The following is a 24592-nucleotide window of genomic DNA, read 5'->3' on the forward strand; positions in this document are numbered from 1 at the left end:
AGTGTTTAAGTTGGAAGATAAAGCGGACGAACATTAGTACTGATATTGAACGTGGTCTATCCCAAACGGGCATAATACTCTATGTATAGCAATGTCAGTAGTATAAAAACAGACACTTCGGTTTTAGCGAACTTCGGATATAGTGAACGAAATATGCTGGTCCGCAGAGGTTCACTATAACCGGAGTTGACTGTACTATGTTCTGGTCAGGAGACATGATCATTGTACTTTGTCTGGTCGGGATTCACTTCCAAACCTATCTCTTTAATTGCTTCATGTAAAATTTCCGTGTTTTCCCTTATAGTTTGTAGCCTACTTATTTAAAACGTTAACTTATTATACGTAATTTGTGACTGCAGTGCTTTGGTCTTTGTTGTATCTTTAAGGCTAAAGTGTATAAACTACCTTCACTAAATATGCTGTCCTGGGTCCGTCTCAAAGAGCGAAGAAGTATTCACTCTCTCACTTTACTCTTCAATATTCTTCAAAACTCCAATCCTAGCTACTTAGCTTCTCGTTTTCAACATTTGTCCTCATATCACGAAATAGATACTCGCTCACAATACCATATCACACTCTCCATTCCTAAACACAGAACATCCTTCTACTCTTCATCTTTCACCGTCTCTGCAGCTCATCTCTGGAACTCTCTACCACAACATGTCAGAGACTGTCGGACATTGTCTAGTTTCAAAAATAAATTAAAATTGCACTTTTTCAACTCAGATTCCTTTCAGTTATAAGCCGTTTTCTCTGTGATAGTTATGTAAAAATATAAGCTATATATTTCTTTTCCTTCCTTTCCCGTTTTTGTTCCCTTTATCAGCTGACGAATTTATTATCATAGCCTTTTATTGTGAATTTTATTTAATTTTCTTTTTTTTTCTTTTTTATTATTTTATTATATTCTATTTTGTTATATTCTTCATTACGTTTTCCATATTAACCATTTGTGCTAAATGAGTTCCTTTTGCTATATTCCAATGTATTTTACTTTTTTTTTCTATTATACTATAATAATTATAGTATTATTTTCATGTTGTTTAGTGTCGATTTTATTATGCTATTATTATTTCTCTTTGTAATATGTTATTATTCTGTTCTGTAACTTTTTTGTTAAATTTTAACTCCTTGAATACTTTGTGACCTGGTAGAGTGTAAGAGAAGGCCCTATGGCCTTAACTCTGCCAGTATAAATAAAGAATTATTATTATTATTATTATTATTATTATTATTATTATTATTATTATTATAAACCAGTGGCTATTATAGTTGGTGACTTTATAGGAGGAAGATATAGAAACTATTATTTCTCTCCATCCCTAGCTTGAGCCAGAAAATAAGGACATTTCGTCACTCCTTTACTTGTATGATATGGATACGGACACGGGTCTTAAAATACAAAGTATGCTTACAAAATACGGACGAATGGCAGCCCTAAACTTGTGCAGTTGGTTTAATCGAGAACGTAAAAAGCCGATCACTCAGTCACTGACGAGGTGTGAGAGGAGAAGCGCCGTGGCTTGCCGAATATGCTGCGCCGACATCTGACCTTGATGCGAGCAATGCGCGGCCGCTCTGCGAGGTTAGTGCTCCGCCGTGTGAACGACCCCGCTCAGATCGATGCAAATGAGACAGACGCGGGTTCTGTGTCGCCAAACACCCTGATGAGCTGTGTTGTGGCGCAGTTTCGCACATTTCAAGAAATCACGGCCTCCAGGGACTGCGGCCTTGCGTGGCGTTCCGGTCCGAGGGCGGGTGTCATGTGGCCTTCATTCCGGGCGACCACCGGAACTCCAGGTTCAACGACTCCATTACTTCAAGGATCCACATATTCACGAAGACTGAGCGAGACTTGCAGAAGTGATTCTTGAGATATTATACATACAGAAGTATCAGTCTCAAAATTATTGTGAAATATGCAAGTCGTCATAGGCGTAAAATTCGGAGGCTGTCTAGACTCGAATTCTTCGGCCGGCAACTTCCATATGTTGCCCCGAGGAACATGCTTGGATGATTTTATTTTATTTTAGTAGGTTATTTTACGACGCTTTATCAACAGCTTTGGTTATTTAGCGTCTGAATGAGGTGAAGGTGAAAATGCCGGTGAAATGAGTCCGGGGTCCAACACCGTAAGTTACCCAGCATTTGCTCATATTGGGTTGAGGGAAAACCCCAGAAAAAACCTCAACCAGGTAACTTGTCCCAACCGGGAATCGAACCCGGGCCACCTGGTTTCGCGGCTAGACGTGCTAACCGTTACTCCACAGGCGTGGACTGCTTGGATGATATTGTGAAATAGGATGTGGCAGTGTTCTTTCAAAATTTCCACTGCTTTCAATTCTCAATATCCCATTTCACAAACACTGAGTAATAGCTGCAATTGAAACATACACTTGTTGAAGGCATGACAAACTTCAGTGCCTTTTTTAAAGAAGTAGCCCGTGGTCGTTGTTCCCACGTTGTGTTTGCCCTCAATCACTAAACTGTGTTGAATACATAAACACTATATTTTTATTCCAATGGCGGGTATTCATTAATTCATGGTGTCCTGTCCAAGGGCAGGTCTTTCACTGCAAACTCAGCTTTCTCCAATCTTTCCTATTTTCTGTCTTTCTCTTATTCTGGGGATATGAGCTACATATCTTAATGCCTTCTATAATCTGATATCTCCTTCTGCCCCGAACTCTTCTATTCACCATTCCTTCTAGTGCATCCTTCAGTAGGCAGTTTCGGTATGTTCACTGTCCGTCTCCGCACACTGAAAACTTACGAAGATATTCCCAACCTTTCCTCCTCTTATCGCCCCCTTTGCTGTGTTTTGCGGACTGTATTGTATATGACATAATCTTTGTCGATCACTGCATTAGACCTTGTGCTATCATCCCTTTGACTTCCTAGCAGCAGCTCATGTTACTAGCTTGTAGTACACCTCAAGTGTTTAGAGCTGTTCACATGCTCTACTGCCTCATTTTGAATTCGCAATTTTATATTCTTTAATTTTCTTCCTATGACCACTGTCTTCGTCTTATTTGCATTTATCTTTGTCCGATATTGCTCACAAAGCATTAGAAATGTGAATATGGAGAAAATTGGAATGTGTGTGAAATGGACAGACAGAATAAGAAATGAAGCTGTGTTGGGAAGAGTGGATGAAGAAAGAATGACGTTGAAACTGATCAGGAAGATGAAAAGGAATTGGTTGGGTCTCTGGCTGATTGAACAAGTGATGTCTAAGGAGATGGAGATCTTGCCTTACCCCTCCACCCTGCTTGTGTATTAAGGGGTTTACAGAACGTGTCTAGACATGGCGAAAATTGGTCTAATGAGCTTAGATCAGGCGACCTAGCAGGCCAGGATACTTATACCACCACATCCAATCCATATATCATGAAGAGCATTATCAAGGTACCTACGTACGTCAGCCAGAAAATGTGCTGCACTGTTTGGATAGTGGAATGAGTTGAGGCACAGTGTTAGCGTATATTTATGCCCTATAGGATGTAATTTTTATTATCGGATCCTTCCGTGGACACTTCCGCTTCCTGTTGCTAAGAAACAAAGTGTTTCCTGCATGTGGTTTACTACTTCAAAATAATTTAAATGATGTCTCCTATCAGTCAACACAGTTTGTTGGTTGAATTTAGATTCACCCTGTATAACTTTTCCTGTTTATGATATAATACCACTAATAACATTATGCTTTATACTACGAATTGGTGAACTTAACACTTTGGGTGATTTATTTTTTTCATCATCATACATCAAGCACGAAATTATGTCGACGTCCAGGTCGTCTTCGTCCTTGTGAGTGGTAATATTTCTGGAGGTATCCTACATACTTGGTGGGATTCTGGAAACGTGTTAGGCCTAGTCATCTGTTCCTCTTTTTGAAACGCTTCTTCTCTAGCGGTTGCGTGTGAAGTTATTTTAATTTGTCTTCATTTCTCCGATGGGGAGCAATTATTCGTCGCAGATATCTCATTTTGACAGCTTTTAATCTGCTGGTGTCTGTTTTAGAACCCAGACTTCACTACCTTACAAGAAAGTTGGGAAGTCAAAAGTTTTATATACTTTCAGTCTGGAATATTTCTGTATCAGATGCTGTTTTAGGGTAGAGTTTTATCAATCGCAGAATTTGTAGACATTTTGTAATTTCTATATTAAAGCCTTTAAGAAGAGTACAGGGAAAAACAGTCACAATTTTCATAAAGGTAATGTTATTATCTAATTCAGTATATTACTGCAAAATGTATGTGTTTCTCTTATGAAAACTGGTAAAGGAGGATTATCACCACGGATACATTTATCCTTTCCTACTTTCTTATTAGGAATAGCCTTAAATTTGCAGTAATATACTGAATTAGAAGATATCACCCTTAGGAGAATTATGACTTTGTTTTTCCCCTGTAGTCTGCTCTTCATATCTTTTTGGCTTTCATAATAAATACTGCAGGTAAGGTAGCAGGAAGTATTAACTTGTTCCAAAATCACATGACTGAACTTTTTGTCACGTGTGTAATTTTTTAAGGATGAGTAATTACCCCAATTATTTTCGTAGGTGTTTGGTTTCCTTTATTTTTTTCCCCGCAACGTTGCATTTTGCTTCAACTTAATTTGAAGATGTGTCGTCAAAGAAACATGATGTACGTCTGTTTAATTTAAATGAAAACTGTAAAATGTTTGTATTACATCAAATGTTTTTAAAAGTAAATTAAATTCGCGTCAATGAAAGTTTTCTTTGAATAATTCATGTTTTCATTAATACAGCGATTCTTTTTTTCGCTTGTAAGTTAAAAGTTTGTATTTTATAACATAGAAACAGGGGTGGTGGAGGGTAGCAGGTTTTATGACTTCTCTCGCTCTAAACCTGAGCCCCCCTTAAACACACACACACACACACACACACACAAGCTCGTCAACTATATTCATTTTCTTCTTTCGCTTCAAGTATTCTACCTTATCAGGAGGATTGCGAAAGCAAGTGTGTTTCCTTGGTCTCACGTGCTCTATATATAGATTTCCTACATAATTTTTCTAGAAATGGACATCACGCAACCGGTAATATAATAACCTCTTCTGAACTGATTCTTAAATGTTACTTTTTCTAAGTATATCCCACTTTTGAGAGGTTTATTTAGATTTCACGTTATGTTAAAGTTGAAACATGCAGAGATATTAAACATTTCCCTACGATTTATTCCCGTATCCTTTTGCGAAACATAGTGCGAAGGAAACTTTTGGAATCATAGAATTTGTTTATCTTCATTTCTACTGATTACTACTTTTTTATCTTAATTTGTCTATAGTCGCATTAACTGCTAAGTCATATCGCGACTATTTGGTTACTATTGGCAATGCTTGTTGCTGTTGTACTGTCTATTTCGTGGTGGTAATAGGGATCAAATCCGGCATTCGCCTTTATTTAACTCAAAAGTAATTATATTCAGGAGAGAAAAAATGACAGAAGAAACGTTGACTACATTGGTCGGCACAGGTGATTAAACACGGTATCTCCCGAATGCGAGTTTAGTGCGTTACCTTCTCGTTTGACCTTCTACCTTTTATATCGTTCGTAATGTACTATTGTTGTCCATTATCTCGAGATAAAAGTTAATTATATAATTTGTGATTCTATTTATTTTTATATTATTTACTTGGAAAAGTACTCCATTGCTCCTAAAATTGTCCAATAAAAATAGCAAGAATATAGATACCTTAATAAAATTTAGTATTAATAATTATAGCTGCTTAAGTTTTCTTTTTATTAATGTTTGCTTTTCACCCCAATGGAATTGTTGTGCCGTTATTTTCCAGGCAAAGGTAATTTTTTTTTTGCAAGATCTCTTCGCTATAACCATTTTTACCTATTCCAAAAGCGATTTTTCACGAGTGTCCGTTAGAACTGCCTGGTTCCTGACAGAAGAGGCGTGTCCCAAGACCGCTCAGATCCCTTTTACCCTCAGAGTCCCAGCTTGCCAACTTCCATTAACAGCACGTTTCGCTATAACGCTAACTTTATGTTGACAGCAGATTCATTCATCATGGGGTAGCAGTCAAAACATTGGTAGTTGTGAAAAGTGTATTGATGAGTACATTCCGGAAGGGAAGGCTGACTCTCTATTTCAGTAGTTCAGGATATGTACTCGGATTTTAAAATGACGTCTTTCGTTTATGCATCTGTCTTGCGGTAATGTAAAAAATTATAGACTATGAAGAATTTGTGATGGAAAAGAGAGGCTGCAATATATTGTGCATTTATATAATAATAATAATAATAATAATAATAATAATAATAATAATAATTTGCTTACGGCTTTTAAGGAACCTAGAGGTTCATTGCCGCACTCACATGAGCCCGCCATCGGTTCATCCAGTCTCTACAATCATATCCCGCCTCCCTCAAATTCATTTTAATATCCTCACATATACGTCTCGGCCTCCCCAAAAGTCTTTTTCCCTCCATCCTCCCAAACTAACACTCATTTCTTGATTCGCCCTTACGTGCTACATGCCCTGCCCATCTCAAAGTCTGGATTTAATGTCCCTAATTATGTCAGGTGAAGAATACAACGCATGCAGTTCTGCGTTGTGTAACTTTCTCCATTCTCCTATAACTTTATTCCTCTTGGCTCCAAATATTTTTCTAAGCACCTAATTATCAAACATCCTTAACCTCTGTTCCTCTCTCAAAGTTAGATATATCGTATACCGGGAATGCTTTTGGAAATAAGGAAAACGTCTCTTCTCCCATTTCCCTGTTCAATTTTCATAGTGGTTTCATATTATTATTATTATTATTCTCATCATCATTATTATTACCTTTGGGAAGGCGGAGACGTAGATGGAAGGATATTAAAATGGATTTGAGATAGGACATAATGGTAAAGAATGGATATAGGATATAATGGTAAAGAATGGATTAATCTTGCTGAAGCTAGAGACCATTATTGTTATTATTAGTATTATTATTATTACCTTTGGGGAGGCTGAGACGTAGATGGGAGGATAATATTAAAATGAATTTGAGGGAAGTGGGATATAATGGTAGAGAATGGATTAATCTTACTGAAGATAGAGACCAATGGCGGGCTTAGGCCTATGTGAGGGAGGCAATGACCCTCCGGGTTCATTAAAAGCCCTGTTATTGTTATTGTTATTATTATTATTATTATATTATATTATATTATATTATATTATATTATATTATTATAGCTCCACTCAAGAGAACCCTAATTTACCAAGCGGTATGCTAAGGCTTTAGTTTATATTACTTATTAGTATTACTTGTACACAAATAATGGTTATTGCTCTGCAGTCTTTTAAAAATGTAGTGCAACAAATTGATTAATGCTCTTTCTGTACTCTGCTTTACTCGTGGTTTCATATACTTTCTTTAGGTCAAAGATGTTAATCTCAGTACCTGTCATTGAAAAATAAATATATAATTTTCCTCTTTCTGAAAATACATTTTGGAGCCGGAGCGAGCTTTCGGAAGATGAAGATGGTGTTGATGATGATCATCTATACTGTCAATATTTAAATATAGGAACGCATGCCCAAATAGTTTAACATGAAACAAAATTCACTCGATTGCGGTTTGGATGTAGGTGGTTCCAAGAAGTCTGGGAATCGAACCGGGTCCGCGAAGCGGGACGGCGTGATTGCCGGTCCCGTTGCGGCAGCCCACTGGCCTGATTCAACGCAGACGTTGTACTACACTGTCTGCAGACATGGAGTTCCGTCGTTAGCTTTTACTTACACATAGTGCACGAAGAATGGAGGAAACATTAATAATATTTTGTCTGTTTCAGATGGGTGTGCGACGACTTCCCAGAGCTAAAGCTGCCAATGGAGAACAACATTCTGGCAGACTACGACACCAGGAGGTAAGTTAAGGCAGGACCATGACACAATAATAATAATAATAATAATAATAATAACAACACACCAGAATAATTGGAACTGTAGAAACTTTAAAGAAAGACCTGAAAAAGAAATCATTTTGCAAGCAATACTGCGAAAACATTCAGACCCAGTTAATAAGTCACTAACCATAGTTTATTTTAACCAGAATTTTATAGTAAATAATTACAGGTTGTACAACATTTACATAATATATATACACAATGTTTAGTACTAACTGATATTTACACTAAGATATGTGGCAGCATCGCGAAACATGAATGAAATTGGTGTGTAAAGCCAGTTTATTTTCAGCTGTTTCGCCAACGAGAAAGAAAACCTAATCATAACCGCTTCCAGACTATGCGTATAAAAAGATCTGAAGAGGATCATGAACATTGGATTCAGAGCATGATTTCGTTTTGTTTGTGGTTGTAACTGAGGACGTAACCTTTGTTCAAGTTCTTCCACTACATATTTTGGTAACCGAAATATAATTTAAAATTGTCATCGAGTCCAATGAACGGATTTCTTCGCTCGTGGAAAGCATGACGCGCACGACGAAATTCAATATCATCAGATGTGATATCAGAATAACCATAAATCTGGAAGTGAATCTATTAGTTTGTAGTTTAACTTAACCTAGAAAGCATTGGTATATTTCTAAACAAAAAGTATCCTGGCTCTAGTATTTCGGTAGTACCGGTAGGCTAGTAGTTTTCATCTTCATCTCCTCATCATTATTTCCGTTGGATTATTTATGGAATATCAGATGAAAATACATGGGTTCGAATGTGAATTTAGAAGTTGTTACATCTGCGGAGAAGAGCTCAGTATGAAATTGAGGACGTAACATTCTAAATGTGCTAAGTGCCAAAAACAACTTTCTGAGATGTTGATGAAAAACACAATGCAAAATGTAGACGTTCAGAAACATGTAACTGGTTCCTCCCATTATGTGTAGGCCTATTCTTCTTAATGTGTGGGATTGTCCAGAACCTTTGTGAAGACATAATTGCTACCAAGAACGTTTTTGTACGTAGCACTGACGTGCGAGTATAGACGTAAATCTACTGACTGCGTCTTGAAAAGGCTTGAGTTTGAGCCCTGGAGGACAGAATTATTTCATAGGTCTCCATTTATTTATCACTAGAGGTGGTAGATTTTAGAAACTTAAAATTGAAAATTTAGTGCTTTAGATTTAGCAGTTTATAGCACTTTTTATGTTAGAAGTTAATGTTTTGTAGCGTTTTTTGAATGGAACATTTTTTATGGAAAATTTGGTTATGGAAATTCAGTGTAATTTTTACAATGTCAAAATAGGTAAAATTTCTAAATTTTTCCAGTTAAAATTCTTGAAAATAATAAGCAAAAGGAACATACAAAAGTACAATGAAATTGTGTAGATTAAGGAAAACGCCAAAAGATATGGCCATGTATTGTGGGTCCCTATCACCACGGTATGTCGCGTCCTCAGATTGCGGATAGAGAAAAACGGCCTCCAGATATGGAGCGTAGCTGCTAGTATATTGATTAAGCAGTCGCGGACAGCCGATAAGGCGATGGTCTTCCAGTTTGGGAGTTAGGCTAAGGACTAACAACTCATCACCGTAAAAAAGAGCTTGTTACGAAACCCTAACATAAGCCCCGGAATGGGACTGATTCTTTGGTGCGACCACAGCAAAGAAATAAGGTTATGAGATTTGGTACTTGGAATGTCACGAGTCTTTATAGAACAGGAGGGATAACATTAGTAGCAAAAGAACTAGCTAGATATGGAATAGACTTTGTGGGAGTACAGGAGGTTAGGTTATATTATATTATATTATATTATATTATATTATATTATATTATATTATATTATATTATATTATATTATATTATATTATATTATATTATATTATATTATATTATATTATATTATTATTATATTATATTATATTATATTATATTATATTATATTATATTATATTATATTATATTATATTATATTATATTATATTATATTATATTATATTATATTATATTATATTATATTATATTATATTATATTATATTATATTATATTATATGGGAATGCCATATTACCAATAGGAAATCAACTACTTGTTGTACTATGGAGGAAGGAAACAATAATCACCAATAAAATTAGGAACAGCATCTTTAATCATAAAAGAATAAAATCAGCAGTAAAAAACGTCGAATTTATCAGTGACAGGTTATCGTATTTAGTATTTAAGGATGGATAGTGCCATATCATAGTTATAATTGCTCGCGCCCCTACAGAACAGAAAGACGGCCATATATTATAAAGAATAGCTTCTATGAGGAATTGGAAAACACTTTTGAACAGTTACCTGGATATCACATGAAAATTTTATTGGGAGATTTGAAAGCTGAAGTAGGATAGGACGATATTTTTAAACCGACTATTGTTGGTTCAGAGACAAGTTTATTTACCAGCCGTCAATACTTGTTTGTTTTGCTGGTCTGCTGACGTCTCGTGCTGCTTTGCTACTATGCATTCACTTGCGTTTCAGACCAAGTTCAACATCAGAATTACAATACGAACTTCCTAGCTGTCATCTATACTAATAATAAATCTGTAGCCGAAATTTTTCTGGTAATTTTCGATTTTCCAAAAATAATTGGTCCTAACATATATAATTAACCACCCTGAAACCGAAAATCGCTTATTTGAAATTTTTGTTTGTATGTCTGTCTGTCTGTCTGTCTGTCTGTCTGGATGTTTGTTACCTTTTCACTCGATAATGGCTGAACAGATTTCGATGAAAATTGTAACATAAATTAAGTTCGTTGTAACTTAGATTTTAGGCTTATTTAAAAGGGGGGTTATAAGGGGGCCTGAATTAAATAAACCGAAATATGTCGCTTATTATTGATTTTTGTGAAAAATGTTACACAACAAAAGTTTCTTTAATAATTAATTCCGATAAGTTTTATCCCAGGCAAAATTTTGATAGGACTGATATTTAAGTCTGTCTGTCTGGATGTTTACCTTTTCACGCGATAATGGCTGAACGGATTTCGATGAAAATTGGAATATAAATTAAGTTTGTTGTAACTTAGATTTTAGGCTATATGGCATTTAAAATACTTTATTTAAAAGGGGGGTTACAAGGGGGCCTGAATTAAATAAACCGAAATATCTCGCTTATTATTGATTTTTGTGAAAAATGTTACATAACAAAAGTTTCTTTAAAAATTATTTCCGATACGTTTTATTTCAAGCAAAATTTTGATAGGACCAAATTGCACCAAAAACGGATGTTCTCTGAATCAAATGATCATATTTTAATTATTTGCATCTAATAACAATTAAGAAACATGGTAAAGGAATTATCATTACACTAAATGAGTGGTATCTGGACCAAAATCATCGCATTTTAATTATTTAAATACAATTGAAATTAAGTAACATATTAAACGGTTTATCCTTCTATCAAATACGAATGTTCCCTGGACCAGATGTCCTATTTTAATTATGTAATTACTTTATATTTATTTCTAACAAGTGCAGCGGAGCGCACGGGTACAGCTAGTTACAATATAAATGAAAAAATTTCTTGAAAACAATTATGAGTTTAATATTATGTGCCACATACGAGATGCACTATTAGATTCACAACGTTGTTCACCTGATGATAGTAAGAAATACTATATCATATTTAAGATTTGCTCCAGTAACGTCTTGTGACGTACAACGAATATTTTCAGAGTACAATTTTTTTTTCTGAACACAAAAGGAGTATTTCTTTTGATAAAATGAAAATGTTCCTTGTTATTTGTTAGAATAATATAATGAGGTTAGATTCATAATTGTATATTTTGTACTGTATGCTATTTTTGTATGTATGGGTAAATTAATTTGGATTGGAAGCTACGAAATTTATAATCGCATTAGGCTATTGTTGTTTTATATTATTAGTTTATTATATTCTTGTTCTAAGGCCGTGGACGATTGGAGCACAAGTTTGGTTACCACTCGGCTGTGCATGTTTGTTGTCCTGATTCATTGATATTTAGAGCTGCGCAACTACTTTTCATTCAGTACAGATACAGTCCAAGCTCACACAACTTAACAGTTTCGGTACCAACTTCCTAACTCTGCTAATTACTTGGATAAATAACTTTATGGTGTTGTGTCAACGCTATTAGTGTTTAAACATTAATTTTGCACTCACAAATAATTTTGAATCTAAAGAGCCTTATCTCTTGCTTTGCATATTGGTCCAACATGAATTTTCTTGCTCGCCTTGAAATGGTAATTACAATTACCTAGTATTCGTTATTCTTATCGAAGTATGCGTAAATTTTTATCAACAGACTTGTGTAGTAAATCAGAGCAACAAAATGCAGTCACACGTTTGATAACGAGTACTGTTTGTGTGAGCATTTAAAGCCGTAGAAGAGAGATTTCTTGAAGTAGATTGCTGACTTCTGGTTTATGATAGTTTTAATGGAGTCCATATATTGGCTTTACAAGTATGTCTGTCTTTGTTTGTTGCAGTTACGAGAGTATGAAGGGACTATGCGACAGGTACAACCGAGCCATCGACAGCATTGTGCAGTTGGTGAGTGTTAAAATGCAGATTACACAGAGAAATATCACAGTTTGGAAAGCTTATGAACATTTTTCCTAAAGATAACATCGTGTTATACAGAATATTAAACGGAGTAAGAAAGCCGAAGGGGGTATGTAGCGTAAGATGGAAGAGGGAGATGATTAAGCAAATTAGGCTAGATCACAAGACACAGACGTGGCTAGGTCTATGCTTTATCTCAGTCAACATCAGTATCTCCCACAGTAATCAGAAGTGGAATTACAGACGTGAATTAATATTACATGAATAATCGGGAACTTGTCTCTCTCTCTCCTGATTTCTTTTCTTAGTTCTTGTCACTGAGATAGAAACACTACCAATCAACAAAAGTGAAAATGAATTTGGAAAGGATAAGTTTATTTGGGGCAGGTTGGTCCATAGAACATTTCTTCTGTTTTAAATTCGACATGTATCTTACGCATTAGAAACTTCACGAAAAACCACAGTTAGAATGGTTTATCTCTTGAAATCTAGTCTAGTTGTTGACGTAAAAAAAGTTTACTTATAAACCTAAAGACATATTTTTTTAAAGGAGAACTGGACGTGATATTTGTCAGGGAACTTTGACTGAGAGAGACGGGAAATGGCAGAGATTGCTACACTCCATCAGAATAATATTGTCTTATTGTTACTGCTGTGTTCTGATCCGCCAGTAGCCGAGTCAGCCCCGTCAGTTTCTCCCTAAATCTGTCTTGCAGAAAGATAGTCGGGATAGTAGTGAACATCATGACTATTATGATTTGGTTGGCATGGGAGATAGATTCTGCCGAAAAAGTAATGTGTTCGAAGACGTTGGAGAATTAGACCAAATTGTATATGACTTAATATATACTATATAATTAAATTTAAACACAGTACAGTCCCGATTATCTGGACTACAAGGGCCGAGGGCAGTCCGGTTAAGAAAAAAATCCGGATAATACGGAGAGTGAGAGCACTATGTGGTTTTTGATCCTGTAATTTTAAAGATTCAATGATCGGACCCAGTACTCATATGGACATAATACGAGTAAAAGAGTTTTTATTCATATTACAGTACAGTATGTAATTGTTTTTAAAAAACTTTATTATTGTTCAGTACTGTAGCCTACTTTTATAATTAAAAAAACTGTCCGGATAATCGGGACTCTCTTGTATAGTTAAATATTCCGCACTTGAGACTAAAACCAATCCCGCAGTAGTCTTTATAGGTAGGTCATTCGTTATCTCATGCGTAGCATATAGTAAGAACCATCTGGGGGGGGGGGGTAAGTGAGCTAGCTAGCTACGAATACAAGTGGAAACGTAGCGAGGGCGGAAAGCTTTCCAGTCCATTTTATTCTTTCCCTCACGCGCAAGTAGGTTTCACGAGATAACGAATGGCCTATACTTTAAATAAGTTGGTTTATTCTCTGCTAGACTTCCTTCGTCATGAGTTTTATTCACTTTTAAGCAGAATTTCTTACATAGAGTTTAATGCGTTTGCATTTTGTTACAGTACGAAGTAATAATTTTGACTAAAAGAATCGTTCCACGTGCTAGTTGACGAATGTAAATTACTCGAATTCAATTATCATCTATAATCAGAAAAGACGCTTAAAATATGAAGGTCGCTTAAGGTACGTTTTCCTCGGTGCGACTATTGCGATGATCGTGCAACGATAATCGTTGAGCACTATTTCTTTGTATTTTCTAGAGTCGCGGCAGTCGCTCGGAGGAAAACAGCTCCATAGAAAATACAAAGAAATAGTGCTCAACGATTATCGTTGCACGATCATCGTTGAACGATCATCGCAATAGTCGCACCGAGGAAAACGTACCTTTAATGTATACAATGCGATTTACATTTGGGAGATTGGAATTAAATGGCCTAATTGCGTTTCAAAAACAAGAAAACGTCGACACTTGTTTGAAGTTGAGAATGAACTTCGCCGTGTTTGCTTTGTAAGCCCGTTACGTATGTAAGGACTAATCGATGTGAAATATTTTGCACTATGCCCAGGAAGTGCTTTTAGAGAATAATTGCGCTTAAAACAAGAACGGATCTCGCAGCTGTGTCCGACCCGGGCCTCGAAGATGGAATCACGATGCCATCTCAAAACTCAGTATTTCTGAACATTTTGATCTTGCTATCTATGATGTCATATAGTCTCTGTTCATTGATGTTCGCTCGTCCTGGCTGGTACACGAACCGAGAGGCCTCGTACACGAACTTAACCTGGAAGTTAAGACAAGAATTAAAAGGGAAATATTGTTCTTTTTCGTCATATCGAGTTTAGAGGAAGTATTGTGATGAAATGGAAGTAATTTCGGATGGAAATAGCCACTTTAACATCAACATAACTGAATTCCTTGGAACCATCTCCAATCTTTCCATTCTGTCAAGCTATATCCAAGTCGTCGTAACTATGCACCTGACAGCTTTGCGTAATGTTGTATGTATGTATTTATTCACACTGCAATGGGTATATACCCGGTGGCAGTGGTAACTAATTACACTCAATAATGACAATAGTAAACAATTAATAAAAAATACAATTAATAATAATACTAATAATTAACACTAACAATGATTAATAATAATAATAATAATAATAATAATAATAATAATAATAATAATAATAATAATAGGGAACATCCTAAATTAAATGAAGCACGATTACTTAAAATAACATTTAAAGTAAATCTAATTTGTACCTTAAACCTAAGTTCGAACTAAAACCCACGAGTATGATATGTTCATATCTGCACAAGTACCTTTCAACACTACACTCATTTCGCTGTCAACTCACTCACTGCACTGGAACTACGACACATTTCACTGATTCTATCCTGATTTCACTAACACTTCAAAAACATTTCACTGTTCAAATACTTTGCACTGCCACTATAAACTATAAAGCTTCACTGACAGGAACACGTTTCACGTACACAACACACTTCACTGACACAACACACTTCACTAACACAACACACTTCACTGAGACAACATAATTCTCCACTGATACAACACTTCAATAACAAAATATCAATTACACCCTTTAATACTGTGTATAATTACCGTCTATTAGTAAAGTCCTTAAGCCTATTTTGAAATACATTTTTGGTTGTTGATAGCGAGAGATTCGACGTTGCCACAATGACCATTACATAACAGATATCGAGTCCTTCGCACAAATTCTGACGCCTGACTAATGCTACGTCTTTGCTCAAAGGATTGTCACTCCATGAGTTATTGTCCGAACAACGTCTTTTGTTATTACATTTCATAGCAGCGCAACAATTATGCACGTGATAGTAACACCATGCAACACAGGATGTAGCAAACCGACAATACACTAGTGTTTCCCGTAGCAGTAGCTGATAGGAAGTGTTACATTCTGATTGGTTCAGAAGGCTACTGCGTAGCGTTCTTCAGTTTTTAATGGGAAGGGTTGCCAACGTAAATAGCTACTGTCAAGTGCATACTTATAACGGCTTGGGTATACACGGTAGACGATGTTCGTAGTAAAATTGATTTTATATTGTACCGAGTTTAATTTGACATTTAGTTCACCCCGTCATTATTTTGACGTGAACTTTGGTAGAATAATTGTAGTTCACTGCTATTCGTTGGTACACGGTTCTTATCCTAAGGGTTACAGCATTGGCTTTGAATGCTGAAGACCTGAGTTCAAATCTAGGCTAGTTCATTTGAAATTTATGACGAGGCAGAGACGGTTGGCGTGGAAGGCTGGTTACTCACTTCTACAGGGCAGTAGGCCGGCTTTATCCGGGACACCTCAAAAGTGAAGAACATACTCGCCACTGCATAAGGGGTCGGGTAGGTCTTGGTAGGCATGCTCCACATTACCTACGGGCCAGTAAGAACGCTGTTAACTTGTAGTTAGAATTGGAAATGGTGTAGTATTCCTCGAACTATGTTGCGGGTGAAGATTTATTCCTATGTGGAAAACAGCTTTACATTTACAAAATCCGAAAAGGTCGCAGTGAACCTCCAAACTCCAGAACGGTCTTTTTGTAGTGAACACGTCATTAATTAAAAATAGTTTTAAATAGGTTTGTTAACCATTGTTACCAGAGCTGGAGCGACCCAACTTAAAATTAGTCACAAAATAGTGATTTACGATACAAGTGTTAAAAATAACATTTTATTTTGCGGGAAGGGATGTCTACCAAACGAAATTTTTAGGGGCAACTGTATATTAACGATCAGACATTTGCTGTCAGTATATCTGCAGCCTTTGAATTTAGTATAATTCGACTTCACTTATATTCAAAACAGTGTAATAAAATTGGTGATCCCAAAACCATGCCCTCTGCTTGTTATTGGAATTACTGTATAAGATTTGAATTTGTATTATAAAAATATTAATATCAGGTCATTTGTTTTGTTTTCTGTAAAATGTGACCCTTTAAGGTTCTGGTTATCTGTTGCAGCTAGCCGTTTCGTATACTGCATTGGAAGTTGTATTTTGTCACTTCTTCATTGTAGTACAATGCCTTAAAGCATTTGGGCACCGTGCCTCACTTGAGAATTTGTGCCTCACTGACCTTCACAGAGCTTATCGCTCTGAGTGACATCATCTTCACAGACCCCTTTCCTCCCTCACGTGGCTCGTAGGCGTGGGTAGGTGCTATATCAGTTTCATAAGCAATATCAGTGGTGGCATAATGGCATTATCAAAGCAGTGTGTACGCGTTAGAAAACGATTATTTCATGAGAAATGGGAAGAAGAGTTTTTTTGCTGTTTAGAATGGGAGAACATACGATGTATATTATGCTCGAAAATCCTATTAGGCATTAATAGATTTAATAAACAACGACATTACTCCTTATGTCATAAAGAACATGCTGAATTAGAAGGTAAGACAAATAAAATGCTATTTTTTCGTACTATTCCGAAGAAAATTTACGATCTTAACATTTGCATAGTATACTAAATACTACATTATGCCTTAAACACGCTGCATTAAAAGGTACGAGGAATTAAATGTTGTTTGTACGTATTATTTCCAAAAGAAATTTATAAAAAAAAATTAAATGTGCGTAGAAAACGAAATATGATTTTCTGAAGTTATTTTAGGTCGAGAACGTGGAAATCTATTAAGTAATCTTGATAAACGCCAGAATATTCAAGAAAATAAACGTAGACAACGTGTTGGAATATTAGCCTATTGGCTAGTTACGCAATTTCTCGCCTGTGATTTAAATCAATTCAGCGACGGAGAAACAGTAAAGAGGTTTATGATTAAAGCTGCCGAATTTATTTGCCAAATTGAATAAAAGTTTTCGAGAGTCACACATTAACCAAGCGCTTTCCAAATAATTCGCCACTGACCGCCTTAGCGATCACGATAAGGTGACGCAGGTCACAGCAGTTTATATTTCCCATCCTACTCTGCAGTCTCCTCTCATAGTAAACAAACTATTTCAAATCGAGTGCCTCACGTAACCGAAAATTGTGCCCATGTATGCCTTAAAGTAATTGTGTTATGTTTAAACTAAACCATGTTATTGCTGTACATGCATTTATATCTAACTTGTTTGAAAGACATAATATACGCGTCAATTCACCACGTGCTTACCTGAATGTGTGGGGGGGACTGTTTGTTTACGTTGCCTATCTACTACGGTGGAATAAACTGTGACGATAACAGTCGCATGCAAAAGGGCACTGCCCTTGCCATCCTTGCTTGGGCCTCACGACTGATATGCTAGAAAATTTACTGACTGTTGAAGGAAGGCTACAAACTAGAGAAATGAAATTTGCGGGGAAAGTTGTTGGCTTTACGCACTTGCTGGCCTTAACCCCATGCCTCGACAGAGGTGAACGATCATCCAACCAGAACGGAGATATGATCCAGCACGATGATCCCCCCCCCCAGACTAGTAGATTAGTGTCTGGTTTTACATCATCACACCTCCACCATCACCATCCTCTTATCGTATCCTCCTTTCGGAAGGTCTATTCCAACTATGCCTCGAATTGTCTTTGTCTTTTCAGGCTTTTCTTTGTATTTGTTCTCATTCATATCCCCGTTCCAGTAGGTTTCCCTTAATTTGGTCTGTCCATTTTTGCTATGTCTTCTTCTTGGTTGCTTTCCTTTCACTTTTATTTAACATTATTTTTGGTAGTCTTGTATTTTTCATCACTTTTGTGTCCGAACCATTTGAGCCTGCTGTTTTCTAAGTTTATTAATTTTTTTATTAATGTTACTTGGTGTTGTCACTTATTCGGCCTCTTAATTCTCCACTTACAACTCTGAGGCCTGGAATCTACCTACAGTAGGTCTCTCTCCCTTTATGTCCATGTTTGTGAGCTGTGACTTTATTTTCAGTTTCGTCCATTACTAAATTAAACAAAACTGGCGACAGGACACACCCTTGTTTTGAACCAATTTTTCATTCCTACTGGCGTCCTGTTACAATTTTCACTTGTTAATGTTCTTTTTATTTTTCTTCTTGTTATTTATTTTTTACGACTTGTAAATTTTCTAAAGCTTTCCGTTTACGGTTTTACATATTAATGTAATTAAGGAATTAAGTACCTAATAGGTTTGTAAAGTGGAATATCTGAAATAATAATGCAGCATAAAGTTGATATATTCTTATAAACTGTAATATAATTTTGAAAACTGTCTTTTAGTATTAATGACATTACTATGGATATAAGGACAACTTAAATACCTTTGCAGTTACGTAAGTTTGTATAGTCGGCACATTATTTTGGTAATACTGAAAAAGAAAAGACATTGAACCAAAATACATGGTAATATTGGAGGGAAACGCAGTAGTTTATTGTGTAATGTTAATCCATTTTGACATTATAGGTGAATATATTTATTATTGACATTACCATGACTGATCATATTTTAAAAAATTGCAGTTAGCAAAATTCTAACAATATCTTAGTATTGTAGGCTATATCTATTATGAGTGTATCATACGTAGCAGTCATCATTTGACTACACCTTCATTGTCGAAAATTACATCAAGCCTAATCTCAATTTGACATTGCTATGTTAAGACATCATTACATATATGGTACTGTCGGGCTGGGTGGCGCATTTGGTATAGCGCTGGCCTTCTGTGCTCGAGGTTACGGGTTCGATCCCGGCCCAGGTCGATGGCATTTAAGTGTGCTTAAATGCGACAAGCTCATGTCAGTACCGTAGGTTTTCTGGCATGTGAAAGAACTCTCGCGGGACAAGATTCCGCACTACCGGCGACGCTTGTATAACCTCGGCAGTTGCGAACGTCGTTAAATAAAACATAGCATTTATTTTATGTATGGTACTTGAAGACTCTGGCATTGACACGTAGTTGTGGGAATTCCCATGAACATTTTCTTTCAGAAACGTTTGCCGTAAAATTGTCATTGCGTTACTATTCTGGGGAAGCTGTGGGATGCAATAATTTCCCGCTGCAATTACATTTCCTACAAGGACTGTTGTGAATTATAGGAAAATAGCTGGTGACAGAAGAATGAATATTCAGAGAAAACCTACCCCATCATAATTTTATCCACAAATTCGGTTTGTACGCTGTTTAGTGGAAAGTCGACATTCTGGCCTTTCGCGTAACGGTATGCTTCATTTACGAATCCAAGAATTGTCTCCGCAACCGTTTTTTGCCGCTGGCCTTACACGTCATTCTGTGAGCTACTGAGTTAAAATGATTCGAAACAACCACGACGTATTATTTTCGATTTCGTACAACTCTGTGTTTGTCGCCCATAATCTTGTTCACAATTCTTTCCAAGACGTGTGACAGACTAAAGGCTGGTTCACAATAAACCGGGAACGAGAACCAGAATGAAAACTAGAAGCAGAGGACGTGAATATGAAAATTTTTGATTCACAACAAACTGAGAACGTAGATGATTATGCATATCGATATGCATGTCAATAACGATATGTAAAGTCGATATTACGAATTCTGATGTTATTTGTGTATAATTGACCAATGACGTTCTCTCATGAGTACAAGGCAGCCAACATAAACACAGGTTAAGGAACTTCGATATTTCAACTGAAACATTTCATTGGGTACGGTACTATAAATATGCCCAATTCATCTTTATTATCACAACCTATTTTAAGTCTACCATAACGTAAAATAATTAGAGAAGAAACATTTGTAATAGAACAAAAATTAACACAACAGTAGTTATTGAATTGAAGCACGAATATGTAGTGTGTAATACAACCAATACAGTAATAAAATATGATTCACTTACGATCGGTGTTCAAAGATCCAGCTATTGAAAGCCACGTATTCTCCTGCATTTTCTCATCTTTATATGAGACGCGCCGCTTATCGTAAACGTGAGGATTTTCCTCAACACTCAATATTAGAATCTCATCAAATAAAACTTGCTCCATGATGCACAGCACAGAACAAAATAATGCATAGGTTATGTCACGGTCTTCTTGCTACAAAATATATGACGACAAAATTGCTTTTAGATGGCAATAGAATGAATCTAGTGGGCTGTGATCGGAAACGTGAACGCCAAAGTTGAAACTGGCCAACTCTCCGTTCCCGATCCTGGGCTCCGGCAAGCTTTTCGTTAATTGTGAATGCCCACATTTAAATGTACACATTATAACAATTTTATCGTTTTCGTTTTCGTTCCGATTCTCGTTTCCGGTTTTATTGTGAACCAGCCTTAAAAGAAACCAGCCTTAATATTGGTTGCAGCGATAAAAGTATGAGATGTCCAAGTGGAGCTGTAGAATTGGAAGACGAGTGACTGAAGACACTTCTCGAAATACATAAACTGTCATTACAAAGCACAAACAGCCTAATATCACCACTTTACATCACCATTATCACATTATACACCACCTTCACAGCACTTAACAACATACAGCATTACAGAAGCCACATTTGCTCGTTAAATAAGTCACGAATATAGGCCTACACAGAAAATTAATGTAATGTCTAGAGAAGACAAAATAAAAATTGTTCCATGCGTTTCTATAATTTTTTTAAACTTCCATCTTGACAAGACTTAAAAATCTGCTTCTAGGGATCTATATCGTATCATCGCGTAGCATAGTGACGTCGTTTGAAAGACGAGAAGAGTGAAAGAAAGGGTAATAGAAATGGAAAACACTTTTACGATACTGTCTTTTTATACACGAGCATTTTTCCTGCACCGAAAATACAATGGAGTGATAGTTCGAGGATTGACAAGGTTGCTGCAATGCATATTCTCATATTAGCATATCCTCTACCGGTCTTACTAATAAAAACTTTATACACAGACGTTTAACTGTCTTATACTTATACAATGAGTAGCTCGTTTATACGTCGTGTGTAAATTCCTTACTAATAATCACTACATACGTCGTGTATAACAGTATAACTGTTACATAGCTACGTCATAGTTTCGTCATTACTTCATTACGAAAGGTAATAGAATATCTGAGGTTCTCTATTGCATCCAGTAGAGCGCTGTAGTGTGGCGTGTTAAGTATCGATAGTACAACTGGCTCTGATCGATTACCACACTATATTTTGGTCAAAGAGTACAAGCTACAGCAACATTATTCTACTTATTCTGTGCTCTTTGGTGTGCTTTTCTGTGGTTACAAGGCATCCATCATCATAAAATGACAGTCGATACGAACAGCTGTTAGAGGGGCGGCCATTTTTTCTCTATATACAACGCTTAAGCAAGGGGTTTCGTCTATATAACCACAACAAAGCAATTCCCATTGTATAGTTACAGACTGTTTACACATCCATCGCTTATGCATGGTTTATTAGTAACGTTTTCTGTCTCAACTCTGCATAAGTCTGGTATAAAAATAATACACGGTTTATTAGTAAGACCGTACATGTATTGAAACCCTTGAAAAATTTACGTCACAACGAGAAAGATAGCAGTCGAAAGTGAATATGGTTGGTAATTTTGTAAATTAATAGGACACGTGTTTTCCTGTATTTATGTCGGTTTTACTTCAAATAACACAGAAAATTCTGTTGATTTTTTTCTTTGGTCCAGGGCAATGAAGGTAAGTTATTTCTTTATTTATACCGCAAATATTGTCGATTGACTCTCAAGGAAGAATGCAAGCGCCTTGGAGATCAAATTAATTGAAGAGTCCACTGCAAGAATGATGGATGTCATTCGGAATACATTTTGCAGGAGAAGCAATTGAAAGTTTGAAATGCTTAGCGCTCAAAGCTTAACTGTGATTTTCCGATCAATACTGGACAATGACTATCAGTGTTAATGCCATATAACTCTATAAGTACATTCTATATGTCTTAAGCTATGCATTGACAGTCTTGGTTCATTTTCGACAAGAAAGTGACATCCATCATTCTTGCAGTGGACTCTTCAATTGAAAACGGAAGATGCTTCTAAATTCTTTGGTCCAGGGCAATTTATTTATTTATTTATTTAAATGTAATCAGTTATTTCTTGAATTTATGTCCTGGTCTAAAGAACAAAAATCAACAGAAATTTCTTTATTAGTTGAAAGAAAACCGACATAAGTATCATGGACACGGCTATCAATTTACCGCTAATTTCCAATATATAAGGAAAATATAAATTTTAGGGTGTTTGGGTGGGTTTATAGCTACCACAGCGTTCACATAGTTTTTTTTTAAAGTAATTCGTACGTTATACGAGTGATTTTATAAGATGCTACAAAGTGTCAGTTGTATACTATACTCAGCACATTTCGAACTGTCTGATCAAGGTCAAGCGGTGGACTGCATTTGCCACATGTACTTACTCCCAATCCTGGACCATTCTTCTCAACTAAAGTCAGCTGGGATAACCGGAATTACTAGTGCTTCAGTTCACAGTTCAATTCAGTGACTCGTGCGTGGTTTGTACAGGGACATCATTTTATTTTTACTAACATTTTTAATATTAACCTGGCTATACCTTTAGAGAACCGGAAACACCGTTCGCTACCTCCTTCCACGACTGGAGTTCGATGATACCGGCGTAAAACACAAACAAATCACTTTACTAGGTATAGGAGGGAAGAAAAGTAGTTCATCCATTTACGTAAACTAGGAAATATCGCGATTTTGAGTTCGATAATTTTCATAAGTTTTTGTTTAATCAAAATGCAGTACTGTATTAAGAATAAGTGTTTTTACTCACGAACTGAGCTATTCATGCGAACGTGTTCATTATGCAGTGTATATTATACTGTCTACAGCACATTAGCGTACAATATAGAGAATGAAGTTCAATTGAAAAATAATCATAATATGGATATTTAAACACATTTTTGAAAACAGTGGCCGTTCATTTCGATACAGGCTTCAGTTCTTTTGTGCATATTATCGCACTATAGACTATTGCATCTAATTCCAATTGCCAGTTTCGTACTTCGTACTAGTAACTCATGTTGAAATAATTCTGTACCTACTCTATAAAAGAGTACCTTATGTACTGTAAATTCCATCTTCACTTCTGTCCGACCCGCACAGATAAAATTACTCAGACATGCTATCTACTGTCCGTTCAAGTGGTTATGCCGCAGGATCGTAGAAAGGGGGAACTCACGTGACAGTTAATTACTTAACGAGGCCCTTTTATTTAAGTTATTTTAAACAGTTGTATAATATTACGTAAACGTCCAATTCCTAACAGAAATTAATGTTTTCAGAAAAGAGCTAAGACAGCCCTGCTTTTACAGAGGGGCGTGCAGAAGCAGGTGGGGGAAATCGGGATGCGACGTAGGCATACGGACTGTACCTATGCGAAAATATGATTCAATATTGAAAGTTCTTTCGTCACTGGAAAACGCGAACATATTTCTGGAACGTACTATACTCAATAGCTCAGTGCTGTTTACTATATGCGGCCTTGATTCTGTCTGGAGAACAGTTGAAACTTCATTAGTAGGAGGGGTGGGAGTGAAGTACATTAAAAACTTAGGTACAATAAAAATTGAAGTAAAAATAAAATGATGCCACTGTACTACGTTGCCTTGATCCGCCAGTTCGAAATGCGCTGAATATACTGTAGCCATAATTATTACCCCTTTGGTTTTAATTTTCATTATAATTCACATCGTCCGTCATAATGTACTGTGAT

The 24592-nt window shown here is 36.2% G+C and overlaps 1 protein-coding gene across 6 annotated transcripts in view; it reads left to right on the forward strand.

The window, feature by feature from the left end:
• Nucleotides 1-24592, forward strand: part of gpp (DOT1 like histone lysine methyltransferase grappa) — a 227313-nt gene that overhangs the window by 84894 nt on the left and 117827 nt on the right. For all 6 annotated transcript variants that reach the window (XM_069816090.1, XM_069816093.1, XM_069816092.1 and 3 more), the window contains 2 exons: nucleotides 7815-7889; nucleotides 12437-12500. In XM_069816090.1, the coding sequence (XP_069672191.1) occupies nucleotides 7852-7889; nucleotides 12437-12500 (102 nt within the window). In that variant the 5' untranslated portion in view covers nucleotides 7815-7851. The remainder of the gene's footprint in view (nucleotides 1-7814; nucleotides 7890-12436; nucleotides 12501-24592) is intronic.

Source organism: Periplaneta americana, chromosome 17, assembly GCF_040183065.1.
Source record: "Periplaneta americana isolate PAMFEO1 chromosome 17, P.americana_PAMFEO1_priV1, whole genome shotgun sequence".
In the NCBI taxonomy this organism is placed as follows: domain Eukaryota; kingdom Metazoa; phylum Arthropoda; class Insecta; order Blattodea; family Blattidae; genus Periplaneta; species Periplaneta americana.